General features: G+C 39.3%; 1 protein-coding gene across 5 annotated transcripts in view; it reads right to left on the bottom strand.

The window, feature by feature from the left end:
- Window positions 1–27,254, bottom strand: part of PDE4B (phosphodiesterase 4B) — a 438,005-nt gene that overhangs the window by 126,434 nt on the left and 284,317 nt on the right. Inside the window, exon 2 of one of the 5 annotated variants that reach the window (XM_034653635.1) lies at window positions 9,059–9,105. The exons of the other annotated variants lie outside the window; for them this stretch is intronic. Within the exon in view, the coding sequence (XP_034509526.1) occupies window positions 9,059–9,105 (47 nt within the window). The remainder of the gene's footprint in view (window positions 1–9,058; window positions 9,106–27,254) is intronic. 5 annotated transcript variants of the gene reach the window in all.

Raw genomic sequence — 27,254 nt, 5'->3', positions numbered from 1 at the left:
TGGCTCACCACCATCTGGGGAGAGGGCCCTGCTGTTCTCAATTTTGCTTTTCTTTCTTAAAAATGTATTCATTGAGTATTGCATACAGCCCTCGATTTTTACAACTCAGGAAGGCTAATTCTCTTCCTCCCATTTCAAAGAGGAGAAAATGGAGCCTCCAAAATGTGAAACTTCATTTGAAAAATTCCAAAGTGTGATCTCCTTGAAGGACACTGTGCGGTCTGTGTCTAGGGCCTCTCCTCCATGTCCCCATGCCCCTTCTTGATCCCAGAACCGTACACGCTGGATTGTACTCCTCTGTGTACCCATCTCTTTTACTGCACTGGACTGTGACCTTGAAGCAGAGACTAAGCCTAATCCGTTTTGTATTCCTGGGGCCTAGAGCGGAGCCTCACGCCTCTGGCGTATAAACAGTATCTGTTAAACGAATGAGAGGATCTCATCTGACAAAAAGCTTCTCCTATTTGGAATAAAACCTCTGGCAGGTGAAGACTTCTGAGAAGCCCCTCGGTGGAGCTGATAGGTTCCTCTTTCCCCATTCTTTCCCACCTCCCTGCAGCATCCCAGGAGCTGTGTCCCGGGAGTTTTGGCTTTTGAGAACTTTTGTGTCTATGTTTGCGTATAGAATGTGTGTGCGTGGATGGCCGTGGTACATCTGTGAGAAAATGCCATGCTTCTTTAAAGTTCTGTGGGAAAATATTTTCCTCAGTTGGACTCAGAAACTAACATCTTCAAATGCTTGCTTATAGTTTTGATAAAAATACTCACGTTGGCCATCAGCTCAGTGTGCTATCCGGTCCCTGCAGATGGGGAAGCTGCACAGGGGCATGCATTCTTACCCACAATGGCAGTGACCCACCTTGATACAATGAATGGCGGCAGGCTGCTGCCAGTCCTAATTTTTAATGAAGGACTTAACGGTGCAAAATCACAGCCAGTGTGATGTAGAGCCCATGTCCTCGCTGCAGGAAGGCAGATCTCCTCTGGCTATAGTTACAGCCGAATATTGTGGTTCTGCCCTGAGAATTCAGTTCCGAAGGCTGAGCCTTCACAAGGAAGGAGAACGATGATGTTGGGCTCATCTGAATTCTAGAAGCGGCTTCCCACTGCTTTCTTTTTTTCCTAGGGGCTTTGAAAATTACATTCATGGCAATAATCCAAAATTGCTTTCCCCACGGAGAGGTTTAACCAGAGGTAGCAGAGTAATGCTGAAGGATTCTGAAGATCTGGCTTCCAGGTCCTGCTCTCTGAGGAAATAACTGGAATGAAACAGAGACTCCCCATACCCTGACTCCCACACCGTAGTCTTTCCCCCCGAAATGAATGAAGAAAAGAATGAGTGGAAGATCTCTGAGGCCCCTCTGAGATTAGACATCTTACAGACATTTCGGAGATGGAGGAAGGATTGGTTCTCAAGTGCGGCCTGATGTGATTTTATATTGTTAATGATCATTCATTCAACTCATTCATTAAGTGCCCACTATAAAATAAGGCACTGTTCCAGGTCTGAGAATACCACAATGTGCCATTCAGACAAGGTCCTTATGGGGGAGGGATGGACAATAAATCAATCAAATAAGGTAGTATCAGATAGTTGCTTTGAGGAAAATAAAACCTAACAGTGTGGGAGAGACACGTATGGAAATGAGTGTTTCTTTAGTTTGGGTGGTCAGAAGATCCACTCTATAAACCCCAAAGGTGGTCTCCAGCTCTACATAAGGGTACACCCCTACCCCCACCCCACAATCTTTCTCAGATGGTGCACTTGGGTTGAGATCTGATAGAGGTAGTGGGAAGTCTATCCCTAGATTCTTTCTGATTTCCATTTCTGCTCCCTTTGTAACCAAAGAATTTGGTCAGATGATGCTTGTGTTTGAATTTGGTGCCATTTATTAAGCTAGCGATTTAATTTTCCTCATCCCTGCTCCCTTTCTGAGCTGAGCTGGTTGCTCCGCTGTCTCATATAGCTATACATGTATTGATATCTATGTAACTCTACCAGAGCGCTTGTCCAGCATAATCGTTGGTGTTCTAATCTGCCCCCCAAACTGCTGAGGTCCTCAAGAACACAGAACATCTTTTTCATATTGTTTTTACCTCATTGCTAAAGGCCATGTCTATCAGATTATGGGTACTTAATAAATGTCTGATGGATATACCAATGAAGGAATGAATGATTTGGGACTAAGGAACTTTTACCAGCTCCCCTTGATACCCATCATAGCACAGATGTACTTCTCCAGCAAGAAGGGATGTGAGTGGTGTGGGAACACCAAGCTATCTTCTGCTCTCTTCTCTACCTGACCTCTAAAAGCTAGCTCCATAAAGAAGAACCTGAGGTATGCTATCAAATATCACCGGCAGAGAGGACTGGAATACCTTTCATAGGGTACTGGGCCCAAGGAGAAAGTAAATGGTCCTCCCTGGCAGCAGGCATTCTCTTTCCTTGGTGCTGACGGTATCAGAGATAGACGTGCCAAGAATATTCCTCCTAACGTTCCTTTGGTAGAAAGCTTTAATTTTGCTAAGGATTTATGCTGCAATTTCTTTCTTTTACTTGTTGTTTCAGATCCTTTCTTGGGTTGTAAACATTTCATGAAAGAAATGCATAAACAAAAATGTAATACCAATACTTCATTTTTCTTTTTTTTTTTTTAAAGATTTTATTTATTTATTCGACAGAGATAGAGACAGCCAGCGAGAGAGGGAACACAAGCAGGGGGAGTGGGAGAGGAAGAAGCAGGCTCACAATGGAGGAGCCCGATGTGGGGCTCGATCCCATAACGCCGGGATCACGCCCTGAGCCAAAGGCAGATGCTTAACCGCTGTGCCACCCAGGCGCCCCCCCAATATTTCATTTTTCTAATGAGATTATATGACTGTCATTTTTAAAAGCTTTTCTTTTCAAATGCTAAGGAGATTATTTTAATGTGGTCCTTTAATAACTTCACATTGTGCTGTTCCTGTGTTGTATGATTTGATGCACAAGGAAAACAGGACCAAATGTAAACAATCCTACCTCACAATTATAAGAACATTATTTCTAACAAGTTTACAAAGTGTTTTGTCAATCTGTTTCCAGGTAAAAAATGATTTTCAGACATATAACTGTTATAAGGTAAGTATGTTTCTTTATGCATTCTAATTATCAAACCTACTCTCAGACTCTCATCCACTTAAACCTTCTAAGGGTTAGGATGACTCTTAACAGTAATGGTCACTTTCTGTAGGACAGTGATTCTCAGGAAAGGTAGGGGTCCCCCCGGACGATAATAATTTTGGGTGGGAATGTGTTTTGCATGTGGACTTTATAAAGCATGGGGGAGGGAGGGGAACCAAGATTGAGAACTTAGTACTCTGTGGTCCCGCTGCTCTAAGTTTCACTTTGGGTATACAAATTTCCTACTAGCTCAATATTTTCCAGCCTACATTTTCCATCTTTTCTAAAAGATTGTCATAGAAGATAGTCAAATGGTCTCTTAACAGGATATAAGTATTCCCATTTATATGTTTGTAGCCCTGCCAAAAAGAAAACCTATTAATTAAATAAAATATTTATTTAAAAATATTGTGTCAGCTTCCAGTAGCTAGAAGGCAAGTGAAATTCCCTTCAAGAGAAATGATCCTGATCTGGGAAAACCAGTTCTTACTCAACCAGTGATGGCTTCCAGGAATTGTTGCTTTCTTTTATAAGTTCTCAGATACCATTTGGAAGTCAGCTCTAGAATTCTTTTTTTTTTTTTTTAAAGATTTTATTTATTTATTTGACAGAGATAGAGACAGCCAGCGAGAGAGGGAACACAAGCAGGGGGAGTGGGAGAGGAAGAAGCAAGCTCATAGCAGAGAAGCCTGATGTGGGGCTCGAACCCATAACGCCGGGATCACGCCCTGAGCCGAAGGCAGACGCTTAACCGCTGTGCCACCCAGGCGCCCCCAGCTCTAGAATTCTGCTTGATACATAGTTAAAATATTATTGATAAATGGTCGCTTAGCTTGTTGGTATATGCCCCAGTGATGGGGGACATGTTAATCCCATGAGATAATGAATTTCACTTTTGGATTGATTTCATTGCTTATGACTTAGGCCAGCAAACTTGACTTTCAGTCTTTAGTCCAAACCTCCCCCACCCTCATCCACTTACTCAACCAGTCTCCCTCACTGTGGTAAATGGACCTGCCATCTACTCAGTTGAATCATCCATGATTGACCTCCTTCCTCAAATTCCCTTCCTCTTCTTCAGTTGGCCAAGAAGTTCTATTCATCCTACATCAAAACAATACACTTCATTTTTGCTGCCACCATGATTTCAGTGCATTAAAATCTCACTTGAACTAGAATAGCCCCTATGAATCTCCCTGCTTCCACTTGCCCCCATCCTCCAAACTCTTCTCCATATAACAGCAAGAGCAATCTCTTAACATAAAAATCCAATTATGTCATTGCATTTCAAATAAAATCCAACCTCCTCACCATGGATTACAAGTCCCCATATAATCCAGTCCCTGCCACCACCCCTCCAACCTCATTTTATACCACACTCCCCTCTGCTCAGTGTGATTCAGCCTCCAGGGCTTCCGTTCTGTTTCAGGAACATGCCAAATCCTTTCCAACCTTAGCAGTTTTGCATGTGTGTGTTTTGTCCACTAGTATATTTTATTTGCTTTGAATACTTCCTGGCTCACAGAAGGCACTGAATAAATATTTGTTAAATTAATAAATAAATGTTGGTCTCTGCTTGCTCTCTCCTTTACTCTTTGCATGGCTGCCTTCTTCTCATTCTTTAAGCCTTGGATTAAGTTAGCTACTAAAAAAAAAAATTTTTTTTCCCAACCTATTATTTATGGAGGGCCCCTTATCTTCATAGCACCTATTTCTACTTTTTGCTATATATATTTGTAAGCTCATTATTTTTTAATTGTCTTCCTCTCTCAAAGCTCCATGAAGGTCATCTGTTGTATTTACCAACGCATTAACTAGTGCCTAGCACTGGGCCTGGGACATACTGTTAGTTCTGAACTGATGTCTGTTCAATAAATTAATGAATAAATGAGTGTGTAAATGTATTAAACACTAACAATCACCTCAGCGATTCATAGCAGATCCATCTAATTGCTATTTGAAAATATATATTTCTTTACTAGGAGAAGAACTCATTTACTGACTTCCTGTCATTGGGACAGCTCCCACACTAATCCTAAGGAACCTCAAATATAAAATATCAGTTGATTTAAAAACTTGCTATAGGATTTTTTTATGATTATTACTGGGGCTTATTTCAGAAAATGAGACTATTTTTTAGATCAAGTTTCATAAGCCATTGACCTTTCAGAGAGGGCTGCAAGGAGGTATTGAGGTCTACATGGAGGTTGCATCCCCAGTTCTAGGTGTATGAAATGCCATTACTTAATATTTTAAGAACTTCTTATTTTTAAAAATAATTTATATTCTCTTGAGAATGAATAGGCTACACATCGTTTTGGTGGAGGTAGGGGTCTGGGAGGAGTGGCAGACTGATTTGCTATAAATTCAAATAATAATCATAAAATTGGAAATCATTGCCTCAGCCTCCGGTCTACTGAGCATTTAACAGTGTTTACATCAGTTAACATCTGGCCTCCAAATGTTATCAGTCTTAAACACTGCACCTGCAGACAGCCTGGCATTTGAGTTTTAAATGTGTTCTTTTGGAAAGGAAGGAGGGGTGAGAGAAGAGGGGATAAGAGAAAGTACAGGTGGAAAAATGAGATCCCAGAGTTTCCTTGACTCAGGCAGTAAAGCTAAGAAAAGTTACACATTTTTTCCTCGCAGGTACAGAGCACTTACAATGTGCCAGGCCACGTATTCAGTGTTTGATATATATCAACTCGTTTCACTGCTATAGTCACTCTGTGGGGCAGTTGTTCATTTGGTTCTATGGATATGAAAACCCAGGTTCAAAGGGTTTAAATAATTTGCTGAAGATCACTCAGCTATTCAATGGTGGATCTTCAATTCAAACCTGGAAACCCGGTTTGATTGTATCCATTAATAGATCAATCAACTCACCCACATCAGTAAACATTTGCTCAGTCTTTCCTCTTGTGACTGTAGATAAATTCTCATGATTGTATCTGAAGCCAAGTCTTCTGTTCTGAATCCTGCCCTCTCTCCCCTACTCCTAGACTATGCTACTGCATCATCATTTTCCATTTGCACATCAGTAAACAATCTAACTGTAAAAATTTATATCTAAAACAAACCAACCCAGAAGCAAAAAATAGTCACTGAAAAGACTTCCACCAGACATATGAAAGTTGAAAGAATTCATCATCAGCAGACCTGAAGTCTCAGAAATGTTAAAGGAAATCCTTCAGGGAGAAGGAAAATGATACCAGATAGAAATCAGTATCTACACAAAGGAATGAAGTTTTTGGCTTCTTTTAAAAATCTCTTCAAAATACAATTGACTGGCAAGAGAAATAAGAAGTAATAACCATGTATTGTGAGGTTTGTAATGTACATAGAAGTAAATCATACGACAGACAATAAGAGCACAATGGCAAAGAAGAGAGAAATGGAAGTATATCGTGGGAAGGTCATTACACTATATTTGAAGTGGTATAATATTGCTTGAAGTAGACTGGGATAAGATAAAGAGTTACATGAGAAACACTAAAGTAACATTTAAATTTTTAAAAAATGAAGAGCTTTACCTAAGGAAATAAAAAAGAAGCATAAAACACCTAATTACCCAAAACAGCAGAAAAAGAGGAAAAAGCATATAATGGACAGATAGGGCAAATAGAAAACAAATAGCAACATGGTAAATATAAACCTGACCATGTTAATAATCCCTTTAAATGTAAACAGCCTTAACACCACAATTAAAAGGCAATTTTCAAGATGGATAAAAGAGTATGACTCAACATTATGTTGCCTGTAACAAGCCACTTTAATTATAAAAACACAAGCTAAAGGAAAAGGAGTGGAAATATATATACCATAATAACACTAATCAAAAGAAATTCGAATGACTATATTAATATAAGAACAAGAAGATTTTAAAACAAAGAATATTATCAGGAAGAGAAGGTCATTTCATAATGATACAGGAGACAATTTGTAAAGAGTATATAACAATTCTGACAATTTATGCACCAATATATGAAAGAGTTTCAAAATACATGAAAAAAAACAGAAAAGCAAAAAAAGGACAAATAGAAAAATCAAGAAGCATAGTCTCAATAATTGTTAGAACTAACAGAAACCCAATAAGGACATAGAAAACTTGAACAATGCTATCGATTTAACCTAACTGACATTGATAGAACACTACACCTAACAGCAGCTGAGGACACATTCTTTTCAAGTGTACATGGAACACTCACCACAACAGACAATATTCTAGGCCATAAAATAAGTCTCAGTAAGTTTTGAAAAAATCCAAGCCATACAAAGTATGTTCTCTGATGAGAGTGGGGTTAAATTAGGACTCAATAACAAAAATATCTCTAGTAAAGCTCCAAGTATTTGAAACTAAACATTCTAAATAACTCATGGATCAAAGACGAAATCAAAAGAGAAATTAGAAAGCATTCTGACTGACTGAAAATGAAAACATTACATATCAAAATCTGTGGGATGCAGCTAAAGCAGTACTTATAGGCAAATCTATGGCACTAAATGCCTTTATTAGAAAAGAATAAAATAAACAACCTCAGTTTCTAGCTTAAATTAGAGAAATAATAGCAAATATGCTTACCAAAGTAAGCATGAGGGGAAAAAAGATAAGAGTAGAAATAAAATAGAGGGGGAGAGAGAGAGAATCAATGAAGACAAAACAGGTTCTTCATGTAAACACCAAAACTGACAAACTTCTAGTCAGATTTGCCAGGAAAAAAAGAGAAGATGCAAATTAAGAATATCAGGAATGAAGGAGTAGACATCATTACAGATTCTAAAGATATAATAAAGACAATAAGGAACCATTATGGGCAACTTTATGCCAATAAATTCTACAACTTAGATAAAATGGCTAAATTCCTTGAAAAACACAAACTGCCCAAACTCACTGAAGAAGAAAGAGGTAACATGAATGGCCTACAGAAGAGATAACATGAATAGGTCTATAAAGCTATTATAGAAATTGAATTTTTTTAAAGTTTAAATCATGCTCACAAAGAAAACTGCCAGCCCAGATGGTTTTCCTGGTGAATACGGGCAAAAATTTAAAGAAGAAATAATACTAATTCTACACACACCTTCAGAAAGTTGAAAAGGAGGGAATACTTCCCAACTAATTGTTTAAAGTCAGCATTTCTCAGAAAAGAAAACCTATAGATCATTTCCCCATGATCACACATGAAAAAATTCTTAAAGTTATAGTAAATAATATAATATACAATATAAATAATATACAAATTATAATAATATACAAATAATATACAATAATATACAAAAAGGTTGAAACATTATGATCAAGTGGGGTTTATCCAAGGATATAAGGTTATATAACATTCAAAAAACAATCAGGGTAATTCACCATATTAATACTAAAAAAAAAAAACCCAATGATCATCTTAGTAGATGCAGAAAAAAACATTTGACAAAATTCAATATCCATTTCTGATAAAAACTTCTGGAAAACTGGAAATAAAAAGGAGATTTCTCAGCCAGGTAAAGAGCATCTATGAAAAAGCTACATCAAACATCAGTGAAATACTGTTATTGCCCCCTTGAAATTAAGAAGAGTAAGAATGTCTGTTCTCGCTCCTGAACATTTTACTAGAAGTTGTAATCAGTGTAGTAAGGGGGGGAGGGATATAAAAGCATCTACACTAGAAGGGAAAAAGTAAACATTTTTTTTTAAGATTTTATTTTTTTGACAGAGAGAGACAGCCCAGTGAGAGAGGGAACACAAGCAGGGGGAGTGGGAGAGGAAGAAGCAGGTTCCCAGGGGAGGAGCCCGATGTAGGGCTCGATCTCAGGACTCCAGGATCATGCCCTGAGCCGAAGACAGATGCTTAATGACTGAGCCACCCAGGCACCCCAGAAAAAAGTAAAATTGTCTCTACTCACAGATAATATGCTTGTATATGTAGAATATTCATTGCTGTTTTGTTATACTAAAAAAAAAAAATAACCCAAATGTTAACAGGTGAATAGATAAGAAAAAAGCCTGTAATGCATTCATACAATGGAATACCACTTAGCAATAAAAGGGAACAAACTATCAATAACTGCAATAATATGGACTAACCTCAACCTAATTATTCTTGGGTAAAAGAAGGTAGATCGAAAGAGTACATATTGCATGCTTTCATTTATTTAAAATACTAGAAAATAAAACTATAGTGACAGTACATTAGTGATTTTTGGGGGGTACAGGGGTGGTAACAAGGAGGGTTGGGAGGAATTGCAAAGGTACACTTTTGGGTTTGATGGATATGAATTATCTTAGATGTAGCTATGGTCTTATGAGTGTCTATGTGTCCAAATTGTACATTTTGAAAAGTAAACTTTTTGCATTTCCTTTGTACCTAAATATTTAAAAAAAAAAACACTTGTGATTACTCCATGCTACCCTTCAACTATTGCCTGCTTGCTTTCTTTCTTTCTTTCTTTCTTTCTTTCTTTCTTTCTTTTTCTTTCTTTCTTTCTTTCTCTTTCTTTCTTTTTTCTTTCTTTCTTTTTCTTTCTTTCCTTCTTTTTCTCTTTCTTTTCTTTTCTTCCTTTGTCACTTTTGAAAAGCAAAGTTCTTCAAGAAGTTGTCTTTATTTGTGGTCTTCACTCCCCCAATATCTCTGTTCTTCTCAGCACACTATACTCAGGAATTGGTCCGCAGCACTTCACAGGAAATCTGTCTTGTCTAGATCACCAGGGTTCTACATCTCGCCCAAATGAACAGTCAGTTCTCAGGCATCATCTTTGTCAAAGTGTCAGGAACATTTGACACATTTATCCTTCTCTTATTTTGATTTTCAAGATATTACCTTCTCCTGGCTTTCTCCCTATTTCTTTGCCTTTTTAGGGCTTTCATCTCTGCCCAGATTCTACATGTTGGAAAATCTCAGGACTCAGCTCTCACCCCTGTTTTCCTTATCTATACTCATTTCCTAGGTGATCTTATCATTGCATTTATCATGGTATAAAATACTGTTTGTTCACCAATGACTCCCTAATGTGTTTAAAACGATGACAACACAGGAAGAAGATAATGAATGGTCAACAGGCTTATAATCTGACTAGACAGAGCTGAAAATCTCAAGAACAGCCAAGGCCATTTAAAGGCTAAAGGCCTGAAAATGTGGGATGGATGCCAGGTGCTGTCACAGAGTCTCCCAGACTGTGCTTTCCAGTGCATTCAAAACACTGTCTGCACTGCCTTTGTGCATCACTGTCCTCCGCTCTGGTGGTAATTTTATGTAAAATGCATCCAATTTCTATAAAACTACTTAGCATTGACTTTGCATCTGAAGAGTTTCGAAACGTCAACATTCCAAAAATAAATGGTATCATGGTTCTATTAGAGCTCAAGCAAAGTCTCCAGGCTTCACTGTTCTTTGCCATTATTTTTAGAAATTAAATCTTCCTGTAATCTAAGTCGAATACCTCTGACCAGGTCACAGCTTGCCCTTCATCGGGGTAGGCAGCCCTCCTTTTCATTCCCTCAAGGTGGAACCAGTCAATCTTGGGGGATGACCTCACCATTATGGTATCTTTGGGGAACTATGAGGATCCTTTACGTCACATTTAGCCTTCATGGAGAATGAAATCCCGAAATCACTAGGACAGGCTTCAGCTTTTCTTTCCACAGCAGCCTTTTCAGAGAGGTATATAGCATCAGTGTTTTGAAGTGAACAGAGAAGTCCTTTGTAACCAATGTGAATTCATTTTCTTCTTCAGATATCAATTCCTATTCATGACTTGTTATTTTGGAAAGAGCATTGTTCCTTTACAAATCCATCTTTTCAATAACAGAAACAATGATTGCCTCCAAATACTAGTTGAGGAAACCCATTTGCAAAGTATTCTCTTCCTTTCAATTGCTTTCCCTAAAATCCTGTCTTTGGACTGACTCACTCACAGTTAAACCAGTCACTTGAAGGGCTGATTTATTTGCTAGAGATATCCCCTGAATATTTCGTCTCAGCTCTGTCAATAATCCTATTTCCTCATTTTATCTTTTCACAACCAATTCTCTCAATATGGATTTCCTCTTTAATACTCAATTATGTTAACTTACTGGTAAATTACCCCGTCTAACCAAAACAGCAGTTTCAGTAATAAAAAGGACAGAGGGCTCTTCAACAAGGTGTTTCTGACTCACGTATTTCTGACTCATGGAAGGATGTACTATGTTCTGTGCCACCTCAATAATGTGGCATTACTTGGACAAATAAAAAACACCACTTTATGCAGCCTAGCTGTTTCTTGCATGTTTTCTTTGCAATTTTATAAATGAGTCGCTTCTTCAATATTCTTCAAATGATTTTTTTTTTAATTCTACTCGGAAGTGTGGCCATGCTACTCTAAACAAGGAAGCCATAAAACTCATTCCATTTTCCATGCAGGTTGTATAATTTTATAATTTTTCAAATTTACAATTTCCATGCAGGTTTAACTATTTTAACATAGAATTAAGAGATGCTTAAGGTCATCCCTTATTGAATATAAGTAGCAGCAACTTTTATTCTATTGGGAAAATTCAGTTTGGGAATAGTTGATTTTTTTCTTTTGTCTATTTACAGGTGAACATTTCTGATGTATTAACTTATAAATCTCATTACTATTTTGAAAAAAAAATATGACTGAAAAGGATGCACAACTCTCGAATCTCCCTTAACAATTCCTGCAGTAGGATTCTCATGTCTGCTTGGTACTCAAGGCACTTCTCAAACTTCTCTCTCTCTCTCTCTTTTTAATTTTCAGCACAAAACGCAAAGTGTAATCTAACTCTCCTGTGGCAAAACCTCCAATGCATCATGACTACAGACAGAAAAAAAGCTCATATTTCTCTGATAGTCAAGGTCCTAATGGTGTGATTTGAACTTGACCTTCTAAGCATATGTGCTAGGATCCCTGATATATACTCTAACCCTGCTAAAATATACACTTTCCCAGAGTTTTGTTTATGCTTATGCTATTTCCTCTAGAATATCCTTTCCGACACTTCCACAAATCCAAATCCACCTGTGAGCAAGGGACAAGGTGGGGGATGGAAAGCACTAGAAAGCACAGGAACTCTAATGGGGGAGCAACTGCCTAGACACTGTTAAGCTGCCCTGTGGGGTCAGTCCCATTAAGAAATACATAGAATGATTCAAAGGCTCCTGTATAGAGAGGGAAATGATTGTCCTGGGAAAGATCTGTTTAGAAGCAGTTTAATGTAATTCATCAGGTCATGCAAAGGCTTTGGAATGAGGCAGACCTGGGTCTGAATAGAAGCTCCGCCATTTGCCAACTAAAGGGCCTTGGATTTAAGTCCCCTAAGCCTTCATTTCTGCGTGTGTAAAACAGTGATAGAAGAGAAAGCTAAAGGCTTGCTATGAGGATGGAACTAAATAATATGTGTAAAGATTTCGATGTTCGACTCTACAATTCACTAGTCCTGCCAGTGCAGGACAAACACAATAGAACAGAAATGGCAGTATGGTTTGTTTAGACAGAGCGCCAGAGATTTTTACCTGCCCCCATTCCTGAAATGGAATTCCCCAAGATCTGTAGATATCACAGAGCAGACCCCAAAGTTCTTGTGTGGCCTGGGAAGCTGCTGGAGCTTAGAGTAGGAATTCCCCTAGGTCTGTGTGGGAGTGCTGGCCCCCCTGTAACAGATGCTCTGGGGAGGACGGCCCAAAGCCAAGAGACTGAATTGAGTCTTGGAAGATAAGCAACTCAGGAAGAGCCAAATCGTGTATGGCAGGCACTGAACTGGCTGCCCCAGAGGCTCACACAATCTTTGTCTCCTACTCTGTTTTGAAGATAAGAGTGTCCAACTAACACAGTTTTGGCCAATGCTATGTAGGTGGAAGTCTCTGGGGAAGGTGTTCCTTCCCAAATCTTAGGTCAGACACATGAAATTTACATTTTTGTAGGTTAAAAATAGTGGAAGTCAGATATTTCAACCCAGAGAAGACAAGCCTTACTCCCTAAGAGAACTCTATCCTTTGCTCCTTTACCTTTCCTCTTTATTTTTCTGTTTGGAGCAGGGATCTCAATACACAATGAATATCAAGCTAATGGCTTTGAGGATAAGTACCACGGTGGCAGAAAAAGAAGATAAAAGAATCCTAAATCTCAGGACAGCAGTGAGTGACATGAGGCCCTGGGCTACCGACCCCTGAAATTCTTGTTGTACAAGACAAACACAGCCTTAACTCCTTGGCCATTGTGTTAGGCTATCTCATTTGCAGGTGGAAACAATACTAATTGATGCCATGGTGCTGAGTTAGCAAGAAGAGGATGTCTGGACCTTTCTTGAGTGGAAGAATGGACTCCAGAGAAACTGGCTTCAGGCACTATAGCTTCTCTGGGGATGACCAGCCCCTCTGGAATAGAAACAAACCTTACATCAAGGCAACATAGTACAAAGCCTTTCCTGGAAAAGACAAGAAGGGAAAAGAAAGGAAGGGGAAGATAGGGAAGGGAGAGAAGTTACAGGGGAGAAGGAACATAGTACTAGGGAAGCTGAAATTTTAAACAGATGGTCAGGTTAGCAGGGTAAGATATCTGAGGGAATTTCTTGGATATTTGAGTGTCAAGCTAAGGAAACAGGAAGTGAAAAGGTCATGCTTGTGTGTTTGAATATTAGCAAATAGGCTAGTGTGGCTGGAGCAAAGTGAGTGAGGGAGAGAGGAGGGGATGAGGTCAGGGGGCCATTTCTTAGAAGGCTTCCATAAAGCATGTGTGAGAAAGACAGGGACCAATGAGGACTGCAAGGTTTTATGCTTGAGCAATCAGGATGCCTCAGACACGATCATCTGAGATGAGGACATCAATAGCAAGATCAGATTCTGGGCCTGGGGGTGAAGATTAAATCATGTTGAGTCTGAGATGACAGACATCAAAGAAGAGATGTCACATAGCAGCTGGATATAAGAATCTGGATATAAGAATTTGGAGAGAGACACATTTCAGGTTCATATGAATGTTTCCTAGATTGATAAGTCAGGGGTAGTCTGTGCAGATGTGCACATTTTTCAAAAAGTAAAAAATAAATTTGTGTTTTCATCCATCTGTTCTCAGTCTCCTTCCTGTATATTGTTATTTAGTCAGTATGGTTGATGTGAAGTGTTTGGGGGAAGATTAGGTGAAATAATGTATACAAAGGGCATATCTCAAGTATAGATATTCAATCTGTATAGTCAATCAATAATACCTGATTTATATTGTGTACTTATATTTTTCCAGAGATTTTGTTGTGCATTATGCATAAATCAACTTATTTAATCTTTACAATTAACTGATAAAGTGCATAATATTTTAAATTCATTTTGTAAATGATGATACCATGGTTCAGACAACTTTAAGAATCTTGCTCAAGGTTACAGAGCTGGTAAGCAGAAAAACCTGGATTCATACAAAGATCTTTTTACTCTTGAACCAATGTTCTTAACTGACATACACTATAGCAGAGTTACAAACTCAGAAGCCCTCACGGGTAATGTAAATTTATGCAGTGACTCCTATATCCAATGCCTAGTCATAATTTACACATGAGTGTCTAATAGGCATCTTAGACTCCACATGGCCAAAACAGAATCCTTTATTTTTCCAACTAAATGTGTTCCTCCTTCAGTCCTTCAGTTTCCCATATCAATTAATGACACTCATCTGCCTAGTTACTTAAGCCAAACACCCGGGAACTGGCCTTGATCTCTCTCTTTCCCTCATCTGATGCATCCAACTCATCAACAAGGTCTGAGGCTCTATTTCCAATATTTATCCCATATTTGTATAGTCTGCTCACATTCACAATTCCAACTGTCATTTCAAACTACCATTATCTGTAATCTGGATTTTTTTTTTCAGTAGTCACTGGTTTTCTTATTTCCAGTCTTGGCTCCTAGAACCTATTTTACCCACAGTAACTGGAAAAAACTTCAAAAAAATAAACCAGACCATGTTTGAAAATCTTCTATGGCTGTCCATCACATTTAGATAAAATCCAACATCCTTACCACAGTCTATAAGATGCTCCCTAATCTGCTCTCTGCTACCTCATTTTAAACTTGTCTCCCTCTTACTCATTATATTTTTTTAAAACTTTATTTATTTATTTATTTGAGAGAGGGAGAGAGAGAGCAGGGGGAGGGGTGGAGGGAGAGAATCTCAAGCAGACTCCACACTGAGTGTGGAGCCCGATGTGGGGCTCAATCTCACGACCCTGAGATCATGACCTGAGCAGAAATCAAGATTTGGACACTTAACTGACTGAGCCACCCGGCACTCCTCCTTATATTTTGTCTGCACTGACATTCCTTTTCCTTGAACAAAGCAAACTCTTCCTGCCACAGGGGCTTGCACTTGCCATTGACCCTGCTTACCATCCTCTGTCTCTGGTTCTTCATATCATTGAGGCCTCAGAGCAAATGTCATCCCAGGAAGGCCTTCCTGGTCTACTCAATCTACATTATTACCTCCTCCCACAAATACTACACACCACATAATCTTATTCTATTTGTTTCTTTATTCACTTGTCATTATTTGAAATTTCTTTATTAATTGGTTTGCCCATTTTTTTAAGAAAAACTTTTTTTTTTTACTTTAAATTCAATTAGCCTACATATAGCACATCATTAGTTTCAGACGTAGTGTTCAGTGATTCATCAGTTGCACCCAGTGCTCATCAGTCTCTCTCCCCTAGAATGCAGGCTTCATGAGATCTGAGATCTTGCCATCTCTTCTTCCCTGCTGTATCTCCAGGGCCCAGTAGAGTGCCTGACACACAGAAGACCACCAATAAAGATTTGTTAAATAAAATTGGTTGAATATAAGATAATGGAGAGTAATTGCTGAGGTCTTAATGAACTGGATTCATCCTCAGCTTAAAAAAATTTAAATCTAAACTTCTTTAAAATACTTTGTTGGCCAAATCAAAAGGTCTGTTAGAATTTATAATCCCCACACGCCAACACTTTACACCCTGACCCACCCTCACTAATTCCATAAGGTTGAAGACCTGAAAATTCACAAACGGAATGACACTGAATTCCAGTATGCAAAGGAGCAACTTCTTCCCCGCAAAATATTTTCCCCCTAGATCTGTAGTTATTTCCCCAACAGAAGAAATCATTCAGCCACCCAATTTTTCTTTAAACATGACACATACATTGAATGAATTACTTCCTCTTGTGAGAAATTTATTGAGGGGAAATGTAACAAATCTATGAAAAATTATTTTTTTCAAATGAAAATAAGAGACCAAAACCTCCAATCACCAGGAAAATGAAGTAAAAATGGAGACTCAAAAACAGCATGAATTTATATAAGTTAAACAGAGGGTGATTTTTAAGAGATTTCATAGCTAGGTTAAGCATCAAATAGACCTTTTCTGGTTGCCAGGCACAAATACTCAGGTTATAGTTTTTAAAACCCAAGTCTAGATGAATGCTGGCTAGATGAATCCTTGCTTCAAAGCCCATCAGAAGCGATGCCATGGGAGCTGGTGTGTCTGTACCCAAGGAGGGACAGACCTTCTTCACTTAATTCAGTTCAAATCCACTTGATGAATGTAAAGGGACTCATTTCACTCAGGGTCTCCCATTATAAAATGTGAGCGTGGAAAAATATTTAAGCTAACATTAACAATGCAGCAGTTCTTCGAAATATTATGTACTGAGTAGACTAAGATGAGGATTAATAATGCACTATAGGTTTGGAAAAAGGGAGAGTACAGATGATGCAGTTTCCATCTGAGGGTAGTTTGCTAAAGCCGGACTGAAGTGGGTTGAGGTGAGAATGGGAGGTGAGAAAATAAAGACAAACTTTTTAAAAGAGTTTTGCTATGAAGGGGAGGGAAGATGTGAAACAGTCATTGGTGGGAGCCGATGGAGTCCATTTGGCTTCTTTATTGTCATGCTCGAGTGCTTGAGAGATGGAGGAAATGATGATCAAGGTGAGGGAAGAGAAATACAGGTGCAAAGCCCTGGAGGAGGCAAAACAGGATGAGTTCCATGGTGCAGGGGAGAGGCTAGAGTTTGGGAAGTTACATGAATTAGTTCTCCTGTGATTCCTTCTATTGTCTCAGTAAGAGTGAGATAGATGACCTTGGTTTGGTAGATTTTAGGAGAGAGACCTGGTGTGAAATAGTTGTTTTAAGAGAATAGGAGAGTGAACTGACCTGAAACACACAGTAAAATTGCTAAGTAATACCAACAACTCATCTGAGATTTGCAGTCATTAATTAAGAATGAGCTCAAGGAGCATGGTTGAGTATTTTTCTCCAATCATGTCCAGCTGCTCTTGGGCTGAGGCTGAGTGGGTTAAGATTTGGTCTAATCAGTTCTAAAATGTTGCTGGTGAGTAGGGCAGGCACCTAAGGGTATTTATAAGGGAGGAGTTTTAATGTAAGCCCTGAAATCTAAGCTGGGTAAGGAAAGAGATGGGGGATATGTGGGAGAAGAGTTGAGGGGAGTAAGGGACTGTGAAAAGGTGGTAGGGTCAGTGAATTGGAAGACATCATGGGATACAAATATAAGCAGTGAGAAACAAAGAAGAGCAGGAAGGATGGGTACTAAGAATCTGACAGTAGGATACTTAACATCAAGATTTCAGAGATGGTTTAGTCATTGCTAACTAAAAGGTCTAGGATAAGCATGGGAGAGAAGATGCTTAGTTGGAGTGGAACAAAAGATTCTTCAAAGTGATAGCAAATAATCGTAAGACAAGAGTACCGGATGGGTCGTCTACATGGATGTGGAAATGATCCCAAATGATGACAGAGTTTCCTAGTGGAGAAAAAGAGTGAGTAAGATGCTGTAGTGTTCAATGAATTAGAGAAAGTGCCCCAGGGGTGGGTAGATGACTACACCCAGGAGGGATAGTGGGTGGTATAGTCTGATGGCATGTACTTCAAAGAAGCCAGGTTTTTGCAAAAGAAGGGCAATAAAATGGTCCCTAAGAAGCACTGAAAAGTAAGGACAACACTTACTCTGCCTTAGGTCCTACAGTGCATAGAATATGGGAGAAAAAAAAAAGTAGCTATCTCTTGAGAACAATGCAAGGGTAGCTCAGTGGGCAAGGGAGAGCCAAGTGTCAGTTACAGTAAAGAAAGGGAACAAGCAGCTGATCGATGAAGAATGCAGGAAATCTTGATGATTCCTAGGCCAGGAGTTCCAGCAGGATCATGGAAAGGTTAGAGGAGATTAGCTTATAGTAGGGGATGTGTCTGGCCATTTGGAGCTAAATGTCAGGGTGATTACCAGAGTTTGGACTACTAATGGTAACTGAGGGAAACAGGAATTTAAGAAAGGAGAGAAATAGTGACAGAGGGAGGGAGGATCATAGGGAAGAAAGGAGACAAGATTTTGGACCTTTAGTTCCTCAAGATCTTATCTGTTTGACTATCAAATAGCAGAATAGGAGAGATAAGGAGGAAAGAACATAACATAAATAATCGGGAGGCTTAGTACTACATATGACTCTGTCACTTAATTGCTACATGACTTGAGAGAATTTATATAATACATTTAATCCTAAATTACTTAATCTATAAAATAGCTATCATACTGTATATATCAAGGTGTTGAGGCAAAGACTAATTGGATAATGTGTTTTACATTTTTATAAAAAAATAAAATACAATGGATTTATTTATGTTTGCCAAGTATGCATTTTTAACAATATCCCAGTTTGCTGTTAAGCAATTTTGTCTTCCCCATCAGAAAAAGTCAACTGACAAGCAATCAGAGACCCTACCTAAACTGATCAGGGATCCAGAGTATAATCCTGGCTGAGCTAAACAAGATGCCCCATCCTTAGAACCTAAATTCTCCCTACAGGGACAAAGAAGTTAAAAATGGCCAGAGTCCCTTTCCTTCCTAGTGGGGTGGTCTTTATCAGATGGTTCTGGATGGGAAGACTTTCTGGAGGATCCTGTTCCTTTTCTCTAGAGCTGCCTTCATTTTTGCCTATTTCTGGGGCTGGCTCTCCAGGCTTCCAACTGGATTAGGAGCTCCTGACATCTTTTCAGTGAATTCCCATTTGTTTAAGTTAGCCAAAATCAGTATCTTTTGTAAGAAACCAAAGACCCCCAACTGATATATTAATGCATATTATAGAAATATTGTCATTGCTGCTGCTAATACTCACAGCAGTGAAAACAATATACCTGTTTACCACTTTAGACAGAAATAGCCAAGGCTTAACTGGAAAAATAAATGAAGATAACAACTTCATGTCATTCCCTGGAGCCCTGGCAACATTTTCAACCTATTCTCCTTCAAGGGACTATCAATTCCAATCGATGTTATTACCCATCTCCAGAAAGCTCATGGCAACAATTTTAAGACACCTTTCTAAAGCTCTCAATTTGCCAAACCAGTCACAGTAAATCTGAGTCTATGCCATTAAATAATTGTAGCACGGGGAAAGGCAGTTTAAGGATGTGAGTGGGAAAGGATAAATCACAGATAAAAAGATAAATTATCTACGTGAAAGAGCAATGACTCAAGAAAAGAGCATGCATTCAAATTTATAATGCAAAAGGCTCCGCTGTCATCATCCATCTTAGCCTGCAAGCAGCATACAAGGCTACTTTGCAATTTCAATAATCAGCTTGGATAACTAATATCCACATTAAAAGCCCCTCAACTTCCTACTGCATTAAGAGGATGCTAATGTGTCAGGCTCCTGAATGTCTTCCACTTTATCCTCTGGAACTCATGAAGAGACAATTTGGAAACTTTAAATGTTTTTTCTCCCTAATGGCAGGGAGATGAGGCTAACAGAAAGTACCTGAGCAAAGAAGTACTGACTATGAATCCAGGGCAACAATGCTTTGAAGTAGAAGGGGATCACAGAACATTCCTGCTATCAGCTCCTCTGCTCTTTTCTTCCTAAGGGGAGTAAAACATCCAATCTTGTGAGCGTTTTAGCTGCTTAGCCTCAGATCACCTCCAAAGCTCCAAGCATTTCCTGATCACCGACTTCCTTCCTTTTACTTAGTTTGTCCGGTGGTCGTAAGTAAATCTGCCATCCCTTGGAACCTTTCCTCTCAAATCTGGCTTAGAGTACATAGCTTCCTCAGACCAGCTCCTCAGGCCTGTGTTGCTTTGGAAGATAAGTAGGCAGGCCTTTCTAAGTTTAAGAGTTTTGATGCTAGGGGCACCTGGGCGGCACAGCGGTTAGGCGTCTGCCTTCGGCTCAGGGCGTGATCCCGGCGTTGTGGGATTGAGCCCCACGTCAGGCTCCTCCGCTGGGAGCCTGTTTCTTCCTCTCCCACTCTCCCTGCTTGTGTTCCCTCTCTCGCTGGCTGTCTCTATCCCTGTCGAATAAATAAATAAAATCTTAAAAAAAAAAAGAGTTTTGATGCTGATCACTATAGAAAAATTTTCAAAGAAACACAAAAATAATAAACCAGAGAAATGATAAAAGTTTCCAAAATTGTACAAAGTCTGTAGTCTCTGGTCTTTCATTTCTAATTCCCTCGCAGATGTGGTGACTGGAAGTCCTACTGTGTTCCTGCTCTTCGAGTTTGTTATTAAGGCTGAGGCTCATGTCCACCCCCATCCCTCCCCTGATCCTGTCTCTCTGCAAGGTTATGTAGAGTCCTTCTGCAACAATAGTCTTCTTGTCAGTGCTTGACCTACAGGTGTCAACCGCAATTTTTGAGAGTGTAATTTTTAGCTAATGGAAATGAGATCACTGAGGAGTTTGATTTGGATAATTTGATCTCTATATTGCAATGCCAGATGAAGTAACACCTCTTCAAATGTCATTGCCCGGTCCAGAAATCATTAAAACACCTTTCAGCATAAAAATGGGGTATAGAATCTAAAGGTAAACCAGGGACAAAGGAAGATTTAATACTGTGCTTGTGAGTTTCTCTGGATTTCAATTTTCCCCAAGACTTGGTCTTCACCATCACAGGAGGAATAGAAACAGCACACTTTGTGCCCACAACTGAAACCACAATTTAGGAAAATACTATTACATGTGAAATGATTGTGTCAACTATAAAATCTCTATGACGGTTTACTAATCAGTTTTGACCTCTATGAAACTTCTTTGGCACCAGGTCAAAGCAATGGATTCTTAGTAGCAGCCAAGAGAGCCGGGTGAGAAACATGTCACTTACCTTATGATACATTCCGTGTCCGCTGGTCCAGCTACCAACGGCTGCCACTATGCTGCCATTGCCCCTGGGCCATATTCCAAGGGAAACAATATTAGAGTAAGAATCTTCTAGTGACTTATCTTTCCTGAGCCTATATTTAAGAGAGGTCAGATGTTACTAACTTCTGCGCTTGTGAGAATGGGAGTCCTACATATTGGCATCCCCTGACTGAGAAGTAATTTTACTTTATTTAGTCAATCTGAGGAGATAGAAATACTGATGCTATTAAATGCTGTTGGCAGAAACGACGAGCATTAGTAAATGCAATGAGAGCATGACTTTTCTGTAAGAAAAACATCATTGAACCCCATATTAAAACCCCTCCCAAAACAGATTTTTTTAAAAGACGTCTATTGATAGTCTTACAATTCCACAGAACCAACCAACCAAAATTTCTCCAATTCTATCAAATGTCAGGACTTATGCTAGGTGTTAAGAACGCTAACATGAAAAAATAGCAACCTCGTTTGCAAGAACATTGTAGTCTGGAGGTGGAATAACATATACACAAGGATCTGACAGAAGATTTGCTCCAAGATCACAACATTCCTGGAGAATAGGGAAGAGGTCCCACAGCAGTCATGGAAATATTAAAATCTGGTGCGCTGGAGGTAGGGTGGTAAGAGCTGACATTAAAAAGGACTGATTGTCTAGGAGGATCATAACTTTTTGGCAAAAGGAAATATGACCATTAAGGAGCAGAAAAAGCAGTAATCACTCAGCATGAAGGGTGGCTAATGAGTTTATCTCTGTGCCTCCCTCCTTTGCACTTTCCAGATAGTAAAGAAACAGACAGAGAGAGACTTCTGGGCTTGTTCCACAATGGAAGCCCAGGACCACTCCCAAATCCCACTCACAGAAGCCAGTAAGTCCTCTCTTAATGCCTATGTCGTTGGACTTTGTGAGGATACTTTCTCTCTCGTTGCATTTGAGATCTCAGCTGACCCCTACTGGGAATATCCTGGTTTCCTTCTTGTCCTCCATCTAGTGGTTAGGAGCTACTAGTTGGGATGCACAGAGTGTTTGGCAGGTTGTTATCAAACTATTGCGATTCCCTCAGTGTTCTCCCTGCCCTTGATTCCTCCCCCACCAATCCATTTGATAAAATGTTGTCAGCTTAATCTTTCTATAATCCATTTCTTACTAAGTCACTCCCTTCCTCAACACCCTTCATTGTCTTCCCATTGCCTATCAAAATGCTCACCAGTCAATAAAAGTTCTCTATGATCTAGCTTCAAACTGTACTTCCCAGCTGTACTTTTTTCGTGTTTTTCTTCTTGAACCTCAACCAGCAATGACACAGAACTTCTCCAATCCCATGTATACGATTCAGTTTCCTGCCTCTGGATGTTGCCTGTGATTCCATTGTTTGGAAAGAACTTTTTCTCTCTCACTCTTCAATCCCAGCCATTACTCAAGGCTTTTTTTCAAATGAGAAAGTTTTCTCATACCTCACATATATTCTATGATTTATATGCATAGTAGCCTCTGAATTAGTTTAAAGATATTCAATAAACAACTACTAATGTACACCGTACTATTAGTAACACTTAGGATTTAGACAGTTACCATTAAGAAATCCCCTGTATAACTGGAAGAGGGAATATAAAGAATTAACGATCTAATTTTACTGAGCAAATATGATTGCTGTTCCTACTTGATTTCAGGCACACGCAAAGCTGTATTTTTCAGAAGTTCAAATGCAATTTCCCCCCTTAATTTTTTTTTCTTATCTGGGTCACAGGAGAAGCAATATAATCCATTTTCTGTCTGGAGCTGGAAACACAGTTTCAATTTTATAGCCTCATCATTGGTTACACTTTGGAAAAAAATGTACCACTGAAGTTTGAGGATGAGGGTATAATTTGGAAATAGAAGGGAAATAAAATAGAATCATACAGTATAGACTCTCATAAATTTAGGTTTGAGGAAGTCCAGTGATTTCACAAATTAGCTGATAACCAGTAACCTGAGAAGCTACACGCATCATCTTCTTCCTTGTCTTCTAGAGATTATACCTAGTGTGTTGCCATTAATTGCTACTGAAAACATGGCCAGAACCTCTCACTTGCTCTTGTGTTTACATCGTGTAGGGAGAGCAATTACAGACCACACAATTTTAGAGAATTGGACTGGATCTTAGAAGTCAGGAGTGACCCAGTGGTTGTACTTCTTGGGGACCTCTGAGGGTGAACCTAGGTGGGGCTGGGATCTAGGAATATACTTAAAAGGACTCCAAGGGTCTTCTCTCCAGGCTGCATCCAGAGAATTGCAATTCCACTAATTTTGTTTAAGTTTCTAAGTAGAATCTTATTTTTTTTAAGGTTACTATGGTTAAAACAACAGTCTGAAACCACTAAACTAGCCGATTTCTTTTATTGTCCAATGGAAGAACTGAAGCTTGATATTTATTGGGTCTTGCTCAAGGTCACACAAAGGTTAGTCAGAAAAGTATTCAACTACTTAATGTCTATCCCCTCATTTTAAAATACTCCCCAAAGTCTACAGAAACAATTAATGGATGGATAGGTGGTTGGATGCATCGATAAAAGGATGGGTGGATAAATGATTGAATGAATGGCAGCTATGACCATTTAATCCAGATGCAGCCATGCTGAAGTACATCTACTGTGCATGGTAAGGAAATAGATTGGTCATCAGAGGTCTTAAGTGCAAATCTCAGCTCTGCCATTTATTAGTTACAAGAACTTGGGAAAACTTACACAATGGAGTTAAAACATATTTCCATTATGGTTTTAGTAAGGAGTCAATGATATATTGTTCAGAAGATCCCAGGTGCTGTTTTAGTACCAAAAATGTTAGTAGATAATAAATAATAATTGCATGAAAAAACTCAGGCCTTGACAGAGAAACGAAATTTTTAACTAAGTAGGATTTTAATAAGAAATGCAAAACTAAAAACACAAAAACAAAAACAAAAAACCCAACAACAATAAATCAAACCAGCTAAACGCCCCAAATAGCAAATAGATTATTCTCCATTTCCTTCCTCCAGTCCATTCTCCACCCTACTCTGTGATCTATGGGGCTGACCCCTATGTTCCTTTGCCTTCTAACTTTGGTTGAATTCAGCCAATAGGGGACACCAAAACGGGAAAGACAGGCAGGAGAACAAACATGTCAGTGCATTTCTTTTCTTGCTCTTTCGTGCTTGGTACCACACTTCTGGTGGTGGCTGTATATTATACTTACCCAACCCTGCTTCCTCCTCTTGCCCCTTCAGGGGTCTTAGGTTACGACCACTAGCAACCACTTCCCACTGTTGCCAGTTCTTGGGCACCTCAGCATCTCTTATGTTGGTTCCCTTAACTCTGCCTATACATCTATAAATAAATCTGTATCAAATTTCATTCAAAGTCCCAGCTGGATAGGCCTTATATTCCCTGCCAAGACCATGACTGCTACACTGTTGGGGTAAACATTTAATGATGAAATTAAACAGCCTCACAAGGCCTTTAAAAATGAATACGGTTGAACTGATCCAGTGGATTAAATGTAGGTACCAATGACACACATGGGCAAGAGCGTGGAGAGGGTAAACTGAGACCTTTGCAAACCACTGCATTCCTTCTCCTCTACTTAATGACCTCACTCATTTTTCATATTCAAAGAATAAACTTGAAGAAAAAGAAGCAGGTGAGATGGTATTAAAAAAGTAATTTGAGTTTAAAGCTTTATTCAATCTCAAACGCAAAGGAATTTGTAGCTGGGGCTGGATCTGGGGTCATGACTTGTCCTCAAATCATCTTGCTGTGCAGAGGTAATGAGGCTGAGGTTAAGAACATGTTGTCCAGACAGTCATAGTCAAATCCAGAAAGAACCAGGCAAATTAATTGACTGTGCTACCTCCAAGACTAACTTCACACAGCCTCTTCTTTCCTGCGGCTGAAATGAGTTGTTTCAGTATCCCTTTTCCTTTCTTCTCATGAACATCATAAACTAACTAGTTGGGAAATCAACATGTCACATTCTGTCCCTAGTTAATAGTTGACTACACTTTGAGACATTTTCACGGGTGCCTTAAGAAAGCAGGCTCATTATCAAATTGTATTTCCTTCTTTAATAATCTAGTACCTGCTCTTGTTAAAAGTAACATATTGCAATCAAAGACTAATTTGCTAGATGTGCTAGAACTAAATCCATGAAATACTGCTCGAGATTCGGCCGTTTAGTTGAATATTCGCAGATGAATACTGTGCTACCATTTATAGCACTAGGGTAACCAGTTTATTGCAAAAATGTCAACTCCGTTAAGGATAAACTAAGAATTTTTTTCTAATTAGTTTCTTCAAATATACTTTTTTGAATTTCCCTTTGCTGTGATACTTTAATAACATTCTAGATAAACCCAACAGCTTTGCAATTTTAGAAGCACCATCCAAGCCAGTTTAAAACTCTACTCCCATATTAAATGTCATATTTTCTACTCGCTCATCACCGGCTTAGGCATTTAGCCTCTACTCTTTAACCCCTCCTCCCAGCCCGCACCCAATGAGCTGGGGTACAGAATCTGGTTCTATGTCAATTCTAGACCTCTCTTTTCAAGACCTAGTTCCTCTGGGGTCAGGGGTGATGCTAGAAAGACAGGCAGAGAGATTCTTAGATAACTGGTGACTTATTGGTTCAGGGAAGCTCTCCCTGGTCTCTTCTTAGCTCGTGCTGCTGAGATGATCTGCGTGTGGGTGTGCTGTAAGTTTTTCCTGGGATATGTTCAGCTTCAATTCAAAGACTCCTGCAGAGAAAAGCCATTATATTGTTCACTGGCCCCAAAAGGAACCTATGCCGTCATGAGGCTCTAGGTAGAATATTCTGTCATTTGACCAACAACCAACTGGCCAGCTTACTGCTCCTACCACTCTTTTAGCTCTTCCTTCATATGGCGTCAGAGAGCTCCTGGGGTGCTTGTTCTTCTTCCTCTTTCTAGTAGAGCTGGGTTAGAAACTAGGAATTCTAACACTCAGCCCAGGGTTCTTTGCAGTGTGTCATTGGTAGCTCTCTCATCTCCTTGGCATCTTCCAGCCCCAGGATTTTGTCCTATGTACCATCCTAGAAAAATCATGTTCTTCAATCACTGTCAAAACTATTGCCTCTAGAGCGAACATACTTGCTGGTATTTGCTCAAACTATACCCTTTCCATGGGCATGTTCCTATGACCTGAAATCTGTTGAGAGAGATCTCTGAGGCCTTTTGTTTGCATCTTTATATACAGTCTGTGCTGAGCTTTTAACCTTCTGGGCTCTGTCTACCTGTCAAAACACCCCATCTTCTCTTACTAAACTTCCGTCACCTGCCACAGCAGGTTTCTATTGCCTATCACTAGAGTCTAGACTTTCTGCTTTCATCCTTATCTACTGCTGCTCCTACTTTTTAACCTCTGCCCCATGCCAGTACCTGTTCTATTCTAGGAGGTGTGCCTATTTCCTCCTCCTGACCTTCCCATTTACTCCTTCAAGTCTGGTCATATTATGAGAGAGGATCACTTTCAATTTCATTTAGTTTGCACTGAATTGCCCTAGCCAATTGACTAGGATCCTGAATTTGTCATAATGTATCATAGGTATTTATCATATTTAAAGTAATATCTTCTATTTAATAATGAGTTTTGGAACTATTCCAGACCTGAGCCAGAATCCTGGCTCTACTTGTGACTTGGAGTGAGTAACCTCTCTAATTATATAGATTCTGGATCTTCAAAACTTAATGAAGATGATGCTCAGATTAAGCAAGGCATATTTCATTGGATCTACGATGCTGTTGATTTTAAGGCATATTTTTGGAATATTAAAATTTAGTAACATATGATCAATGCCTCAGCCTAATACCTGCACAGGAATAAGTGCCCAGTAGATAGGTGTTCACGTCCCCTCCCTTGTCTTTGTGACCTCCCTTCACTCTACTCTTCCCTCTTCAAAAAT

The sequence above is a fragment of the Ailuropoda melanoleuca genome, chromosome 2, assembly GCF_002007445.2.
Source record: "Ailuropoda melanoleuca isolate Jingjing chromosome 2, ASM200744v2, whole genome shotgun sequence".
NCBI lineage: Eukaryota > Metazoa > Chordata > Mammalia > Carnivora > Ursidae > Ailuropoda > Ailuropoda melanoleuca.
Note: the sequence above shows the minus strand (reverse complement) of the source record. Positions and strands in the feature narration are given on the sequence as shown.